The sequence below is a fragment of the Megascapheus bottae genome, chromosome 21, assembly GCF_031878675.1.
Source record: "Megascapheus bottae isolate mThoBot1 chromosome 21, mThoBot2.hap1, whole genome shotgun sequence".
Lineage (NCBI taxonomy): Eukaryota > Metazoa > Chordata > Mammalia > Rodentia > Geomyidae > Megascapheus > Megascapheus bottae.
In genome coordinates, this window is record NC_143529.1 from 35,244,596 (window position 1) to 35,253,022 (window position 8,427).

The 8,427-nt window shown below is 46.4% G+C and overlaps 1 protein-coding gene across 2 annotated transcripts in view; it reads left to right on the forward strand.

Annotated features, from left to right (window-relative positions):
- Dgkd (diacylglycerol kinase delta) overlaps positions 1-8,427 on the forward strand; it is a 91,896-nt gene that overhangs the window by 22,296 nt on the left and 61,173 nt on the right. For both annotated transcript variants that reach the window (XM_090355065.1, XM_090355066.1), the window contains exons 2-3: positions 3,350-3,460; positions 5,572-5,652. In XM_090355065.1, the coding sequence (XP_090211191.1) occupies positions 3,350-3,460; positions 5,572-5,652 (192 nt within the window). The remainder of the gene's footprint in view (positions 1-3,349; positions 3,461-5,571; positions 5,653-8,427) is intronic.

Here is an 8,427-nt window from a genome sequence, read left to right on the forward strand (position 1 = left end):
AAAGCTGGGAATGTTGGAGTGTTGGCTTCCTACTTGCTGCTCTTCTGCCATCTACTGATGGCCAGGCATCTCCTTGGCATCTGTGTGAGTTGCAGGCCTCTGATTATAGCAAGTACACTGCGGAGGACTGAACTGTGGTTAGCCTTCTGTGTGTTCAGAATTGAGGTAGGGAACTCGGCTGGGCAGGTGCTGCCAGCTGGACAGCCTTTCTCTGGTACCTCTCACATGGCCACCAGTGCAAAACATGGCGTGTGGTTTTCTTGACCACCTTTAATTTAGCTCATTGTGTTGGCCTGGTATTTAAAAATATTCTGCAACATGCCTATAGAATTTCGAAGCAGCAAATGAGGAGAAGAAATGTACTTTCTGAGGAAGCTTCAAAGAAATACTGGTCTTTATCTTCTCCCCAACCTTTTCCGCTGAAACCCACCAGTCTTCTTCTGAGCATGCTTGCTCTATAAATAGAACAGCAGGTCTCCTTGGTTGGCCTGAGATACAGGCTCTCATCCGCTTTGCCAAAGATTGTGTGTGTGTGTGTGTGTGTGCGTGTGTGCGTGCGTGCACGTGTGTATGTGTGCGCGCACGCGCACACATGCATGCAAGCAACACAGGCTTGTTGGGGTGGATTGAGTTTTTGTTTTGCTTTTTCTTTTATGAATGAGTAGCAGGAGATATAGGAAAAAGTACTTTAGCCTCTGTTATTTAAAGATAATTTGTAAACTTTCTCGGGCTTTGGCTTGCTGGTTTTGTTTTGTTTTTGTATTTTTAAATTTGCATATAGGAAAGAGATGGAAGGAATTTGTTTCCTTGTAGAGGTAAGGAAGATCCGCAGGGGTGGGGGCAAGAGGCGTCTGTGTGGCATGAGTTGGCTGAGTCAGGCATCTCGACTGCTGTTGCTGTACGCTGATGGACTGACTTGGGTGTCACCCCGTGGTCTTGGATCTGGAAGGATGCTCAGAAGCAAAGCTAGTCACTGCTGCTTCTGGTCTGCCATTGGTTTGTGTCTTAGCCACTCTACCTTATTCTGTACTGAAAAAGCCTGGTGTGCATCTCCCTGGACTGTGGGCTATTGTTGGCTTTCCATTCCTTTTTTCCTGGGAGAAGGGATAGGTGACCTCTTCAGAAATAGGGCAGTGAAGGGAAAAGTGTGAGAAAAGACTCAGAAAATTTTGAGGAAGTTGGAGGAGGCTGACAGCAGGATTGGGCTGGTCCCAGAGCAGACTCCATGCTAGTGTCTGTGGGGGAGAGTGGGAGCCTCTGGAAGTGTGGGTGTGTGCTGGCCTAGGCAGCCCACCCAGCCTGGGAGGTTGAGAGTTATCCTGAGGCAGGGGAGAGACCCTCTGTTCAGATTCTGGCCTGGGTGGCCAGGCCTGACCCTTGGTGTGTGGTAGGTGGGGTGGGGGTTAGCTTCAGGAGTCTCTTCTGCCTTTCTCTTCCTGTGATGGACAAGCTGACGGGAATCCAGACAGGCCAGTATGCTTCTCGCACATCCTGGCCCATTTAGATGACCTGATTGACTCTAGGTTTACCTTTGTTAGTATAAAGTAGCTCTGGGTGTCCTTTTTTTATACCTGGTTCATACACTATTGCAAAGTCAGCTAAAGTGCAAAGTTGTATGGGACTGCTGTGATTCCTTGTGGCACAGGTGTTTGTTAGACCAATGTGTCAGGGTTTGTTTTTGTTTTTTGTTTTGCCAGTCTTGGGCTTGGGCTCAGGGCCTGAGCATTGTCCTTGGACTTTCTCAAGGCTAGAGCTTTAATACTTGAGCCTCAGCACCACTTCCAGCTTTTTTCTATGTATGTGGTACCGAGGAATCGAACCCGGGTCTTCGTGCATGCTAGGCAAGCACTCTACTACTAGGCCAAACTCCCGCGCTTCGCCCCCCCCCCCTTTTTTTTTTTGCCAGTCCTGGGGCCTAAAGTTAGGGCCTGAGCACTGTCCTTGGGCTTTCTCAAGGCTAGCACTGTACCACTTGAGCCATAGTACCACTTCCAGCTTTTCTATGTATGTGATACTGAGAAATCAAACCTGGCTCTTTTTTTTTTTTTTTTTTTTTTTGCCAGTCCTGGGCTTGAGCTCAGGGCCTGAGCACTGTCCTTAGACTTTCTCAAGGCTAGAGCTCTACTACTTGAGCCTCAGCACCACTTCCGGCTTTTTTGTATGTATATGGTACCAAGGAATCAAACCCGGGTCTTTGTGCATGCTAGGCAAGCACTTTAACCACTAGTCTAAACTCCCAGCCCCAAACCTGGCTCTTTGTATATGCAAGGCAAGCACTCTACTACTAGGCCAAATTCCCAGCCCCTCTGATTTATTTTTGTTTTATTTATTTTTTGCCAGTCCTAGGCCTTGAACTCAGGGCCTGAGCACTGTCCTTGGGCTTTCTCAAGGCTAGAGCTCTGCCACTTGAGCCACAGCACCATTTCTGGATTTTTTCTATGTATGTGGTACTGAGGAATTGAACCCAGGTGTTCATGCATGCTAGCCAAGCACTCTACCACTAGGGTAAACTCCTGGCCCAGCCCCTCTGTTTTTTTTTTTCCCCCTCTTTTCTTTGCAATGCCAAGATTGAACCCTTGTCTTGCACTTGTTGGGCTGGTGCTCTGCCACTGAGCTCTGTTCCCTTCCCACGTACTACATGGACTATACTTGTGGCTCTGTGTGGTTTAGGGCATCTTCTGACTGAGAAGCTCCTGAGCACATGCTGTCCCGGTGCTGTGTCGAGGCTCTCCTGTGTGAGGTGGTTTATCAGTGGCAGGTGGTACAGCCACTGGGCTTTGGCACTATTTTCTCTCAATGTGTGCAGGTTAGATGCCCATACTGGCCGGTGACCAGTGCAGATGGCCAAATGGAGCACAGGCCTGGAACTGTGCTGAACCCCAGAGATGGATGTAGACAGTTTGGCAATGGGATCCTGAGAAATGGCAGGAGGCCAGAGAACATGGAGACAGGGCCAAGAATAGCTGGAAAATACCAAATGCTGAAGTTGGAGAATGCACCAGACCTGTGTCCCAGCTGTCCTCCAGCCACTGCTTACTGCAGTCCCATGAGCCTCAGTTTCTCGTTTGCTAATCAGTATATATTTAGGGCACATGCTGGGCCTCTGCTACCCTGCCCCCCACAAACACTCCATTGCCCCCCTGGAGGATTGGGGCACCCCTCCCCACCCCTGGTGCTTGGTCCCCACAAGGGTCAAGGTTTGCCAGAGTGTGAGAACTATTTTCCTGGGTAGGCTGCTCGGCTCCTTGGAGACATGAATGCGCATGGCCACCACAGGGCCTGTTTCAGTTGGCCGGGTGAGGAGGCCTCTCAGAAACACACGCTCACAACCATGTTCCTGTGCTTTCAGACCATCATCAAAGAAGGTATGCTGACCAAACAGAACAACTCATTCCAGCGATCAAAGAGGAGATACTTCAAGCTCCGAGGGCGAACCCTGTACTACGCCAAAGCTGCGAAGGTGAGGGTCGGCGAGAGGCCCCAGGGCGCTATGGGCACAGTGTTCCGGGCGGGAAGCTTGAGTGCCGGCCAGTTACTTGCCAGGCTAGTTTGTTGTTGTTGCTTTTAAACACTCGAAGGTGTCAGAGTTTATTTGTTACACAGCATGTTTTCTTGCTCATAGTACTGTTTCTGTTCACTTTTCTGTGAGAATGGAAAAACGATTACAGAACTGTGATCTATCTAGTTGGATATCTTCAGAAAGATGTGGGTCATAGACCAAAGATCTCTATTCTGGGCTAAATGTTGTTTTGAAATTAGTGTGTGAGATTCTTCCTTTCTAATTTTAGTATATGTACTTCTGAAGTGAGTACAGAGGTTCTTTATTTCTAGGCTTTCCAACAGTCTGCCCTCATTCTGAGTGTCTGCTGCAGGAAAGACTCCCAGCAGGAGAGCCACCGGGCCGGTACATTTCACTGGTGCTCACCAAGCCTGGGATGTCAGACAGTGCAAGCACTAGTGTGTGGGCTGAGAGTCTCAACTCTGTGCTGGTGGCAGTCGTAATACTTAAAAAATCTGGAGATCGTTTTGAGATGTGTCCCTAGAGAGTTAGTGTGCTAAAATTTGAAATGGAGTAAAGCAACTTGCTTAGAAAGGCTTCTAACCACAGCCCTCAGTTTTTAAAAAGGCTATTTTGGGCCTGTTGGTGGAAGAAGATGAGGTTATTGGTATTTCCTCCAGGGTTCACAATGGAGGAAGTGCTGATGTGGTTCAAGAGTTAGAGTGCTGGCCTTAAGAAAACCTTAGGATAGTACCTAGGCCAGATCTCAAAAAAAAAAAAAAATTAAAAAGAGACTAGAGGGAACAGGAAGGTAATGGAGTAAGGAGGGATCTGGAATAGAAGTTACATCAGGGGTGTTGAGGGAGAAAGGAAGGAACACTGGGGAGAGGGTATCCCTAAGCCTGATTCCCACTTCTTGCTTGGAGCTTGGTGGCTTTCCAGGATAGATGCCTTCTGCCCGGCTCCCTGCTTTTCCTTATTGCTGGATTTCCTCTATTAGGGTCTCTTTTCCTATATGGTAAATTACTTTAGCCTGGGACCTTTCATACGTGGGCCAACTGGAAAAACTATAGCCAGAAGGCAGAAGTCCATTTGGATTGGGCTGGAACATAGACTGAGGATATACTTTACATTTAAAAGCAGGGAATGTTACAAAACAAAACAACAGTAATCAGGAGGCTGAGATCTCAGGATGGTGTTTTAAAGCCAGCTCAGACAGGAAAGTCCTTGAAACTCTTATCTCTAGTTACCCAGGAAAAAAAAAAGAAAACAACAACAAAAAACCCCTGAAGTAGAGTTGTGACTTAAGTGATTAAGGACCAGCTTTGAGCAAAAACCCTAAGGGAAGGGTTTGTGATTTAGTTTAGTGGAAGCTGGCAAGTGCAAAGCCCTGAGTTTGGTCCTCATCTCTGAATCAAAGGGACAGCACCTAGGTCTTACGTTCCCAGAATTGGCACACGTGCACATGCACATAGACACACACACACACACACACACACACACACACACACACACACATTCACACAGATAAAAGCACCAAAAACCAGAAACAGTGGCATTAATGACAGTGTTTAGTACAAAGAATAAATATAAAAGTATTAGAATTTGCTGTTTGTCTTGTTTTGGGCTCCAGTGCAATCAGTAATGAAGTTTTGTTTGTTTGTTTGCCAGTCCTGGGACTTGAACTCAGGCCTGGGCACTGTCCCTGAGCTTCTTTTGCTCAAAACTAACACTCTACCACTTGAGAAACAGCATCACTTCCAGCTTTTTCTGTGTATGTGGTACTGAGGAATTAGACCCAGGGCTTTGTGCATGCTAGGCAAGCACTTTACCACTAAGCTGCATTTCCAGCCTTTCGGGAATGAATTCTGTGAATCTGTGAACTCAGTGCTGGTTGTGAGAAGGAAGTGGGGTAGGTGTTAAGGCAGCCTTGGCTGCTCAAGGACCTGGGGTCGTGTGGGTGGCGATAGCGTCAGTGCCGCACCAGCCAGGGCTTGGGATGCCCCTGCCCAAATACCTGTATGGGCTGGTTTTTTAAATCCATCCATATTTGATGCTTTGTTTTCCTCCAGTCAATCATATTTGATGAAGTGGACCTGACAGATGCCAGTGTGGCCGAATCCAGCACCAAAAACGTCAACAACAGCTTCACGGTGAGCTTCCTACTCATGTTGAGCTGCTGTGAGGAACCACTTCAGACTCTTCTGGCTTCCTCTCTTTGATCTGAATGACTACTGGGAAAAAATGTGATTCCAGTGCTGAAAATAATTCTGTAGTTGAAATTAACAAAATTTGGTAATGTAAAGCACAAGATAACAAAAAAGCTTAAATGTATTTTTTTTTGCCATGGTATGGTTTCTATACTAACAGTTTTATACAGAGCTTAAAATTCTTTTTAGTACTGTAGAAAAATTGGAAATTTTTATTTAATTCAATTAACTGATTTATGCTGGGTTTTATGTTTGGGTACTCTACCACTGAACCAGGCCTCCAGCTGTCAAATTTTCTGGGTGTTAAAATCTTAATTTCATTTTTCGTATAAAGAAAAGTATTATTGGGTTGGGAGTGTGGCTTATGGTAGAGTTCTTGCCTAGCATGCACAAAACCCTGAGTTCAATTCCTCAGCACCAGATAAACAGAAAAAGCCGGAAGTGGTGCTGTGGCTTTAGTGGTAGAGTGCTACCCTTGACCAAAAAGAAGCTTAGGACAATGCTCAGGCCCTGAGTTCAAGTCCCAGAACTGGCCCAAGGGGGGAAAAAAGAAAACTATAATTCAGCTACTTCAAAACATAGGATGTTAATATTTTGATGTGTATCTCTCTCTCTAATTATATTTAAGATTGCTTTCTATCGGTGTTCTTTTTTTTTTTTTTTTGCCAGTCCTGGGCTTGAGCTCAGGACCTGAGCACTGTCCTTGGTCTTTCTCAAGGCTAGAGCTCTACCACTTGAGCCTCAGCCCCACTTCCGGCTTTTTTCTATGTATGTGGTACTGAGGAATCGAACCTGGGTCTTCGTGCATACTATGCAAGCACTCTACCACTAGGCCAAACTCCCAGCCCTCTATCAGTGTTCTTATGCTGTGCCTCAGGCAGTTAGCAACCACTCACCCAGCGTATGTGTCTTTACCTCTGTATCCTTCACATTGTACTAGCTTCTTTTTCTTCATCCTGCTTTTCTTTTCTTTTTGGCTGTTCCTGGGCTTGAACTCTGGATCTGGGCACTGTCTCTGAGGTTCTTTTGCTCAAAGCTATTTCTCTACCACTTGAGCCACAGTGCTACTTCTGGCTTTTTCTGTGATTAATTGGAGATAAAGAGTTTCATGGACTTGGGGCCAGGAGTGTGGCCTAGTGGTAGAAGGTTTACCTAAGTATGCATGAAGTCGTGTGTTTGATTCTTTGGTACCATAGCCACAGAAAAAGCTGGAAGTGGTACTGTGGCTCAAGTGGTAGAGCACTAACCTTGAGAACGCTCAAGGGAAGTGCCCAGGCCCTGAGTTCAAGGCCCAGGACTGGCAAGGAAAAAAAAAAGCAAAAAGAGTCCCATGGACTTTCCTACCTGGGCTGGCTTTGAACTCTGATCCTCAGATCTCAGCCTTCTGAGTAGCTAGGATTACACCAGTGAGCCACCAGTGCTGAGCTCATCCTGCTTTTCTTTCTTGGTGCTTGCTGGTGGATTTTCCCATGCCAGCTGACCTAAGTGTCTGTACTGTTATTTAATGCCCACGCAGTATACCCCCCTCCCTCCCTCCCTCCCCCTCCCCCCCGCCCCCTCTTTCTCTTTCTCACAAGTTTTTTTTTGGTCAGTCGTGGAGCTTGAACTCTGGGCCTGCTCTTCAGCTCAAGGGTACCGCTCTATCCCTTGAGCTACAGCACCACTTCTGGTTTTCTAGTGATTAACTGGAGGTAAAAGTCTCATGGACTTTTTATTACCAGCTGGCTTTGAGCTGAAATCCTCAGATCTCAGCCTCCTGAATAGCTCGAATTACAAGAGTGAGCTACAGCGCCTGGCTGGAATGACATTTTCTGGCATGAGTTTACAGTTTTGCCTTTGTGAGCTGATGTTAGCCTTTCCTGTACAGGCCTAACTAGCTGCAGCAGTGCACATAAGCATAAAGCATTTGCCTTTAACAACTCAGTGAAAGCAGGTCATTTTCCTCATGTTTAGGATCTGAGAATTTTGGTTAGGCATCAGTACAGGTCCTTTTAGATTTTGCTTTGTCTTATTTTATCCCTATGGGTTAGTTGTTGATGTTCTTGCTGTTACATGTAGAGTTTCCCTCCTGTATTTAAACTTCTTATTCCATTTTGATGTGATTGCTCGTGGTTTTACTTGATGACTTACTGAGATGGCCAGGTTTTCCTGATGGTTTCTTCTGTCACATCACTTTCCCTGTTTTACTAGTATTTGTATTCTTTCTTTCTTTCTTTCTTTCTTTCTTTCTTTCTTTCTTTCTTTCTTTCTTTATTTCTTTCTTTCTTTCTTTGGGGGGGGTTCATGGGGCTTGAACTCAGCCTAGGTGCTGTTCCTGAGCTCTTCCGCTATCTCAAGGCTACCACCCTACCACTGGGCCTGGGCATTGTCCCTGAGCTCTTCAGCTCAAGGCTACCATCCTACCCTTGAGCCCGAGCACCACTTCCAGTTTTCTGGTGGTTAACTGGAGGTAAGAGTCTCACCGAGTTCTGTGCCTCCGTTGGCTTTGAACCGCGATCCTCAGATTCAGCCTCCTGAGTAGCTGGGATTACAGACGTGAGCCACTGCACTCGGCTGCAGGATTTTATTTTCTGTCTACTTGATCACAAGCTTTGTTTTGTCCCTTGGGAACTTTGCTCCGTTATTCATTCATTGATTGAGCAGGTTGTGTTTTAAGAGCCTTCCCTGGACCACAAGCCATGCTCAAGGTCCAAAGGATAAAGCAGACATAGAACGGAG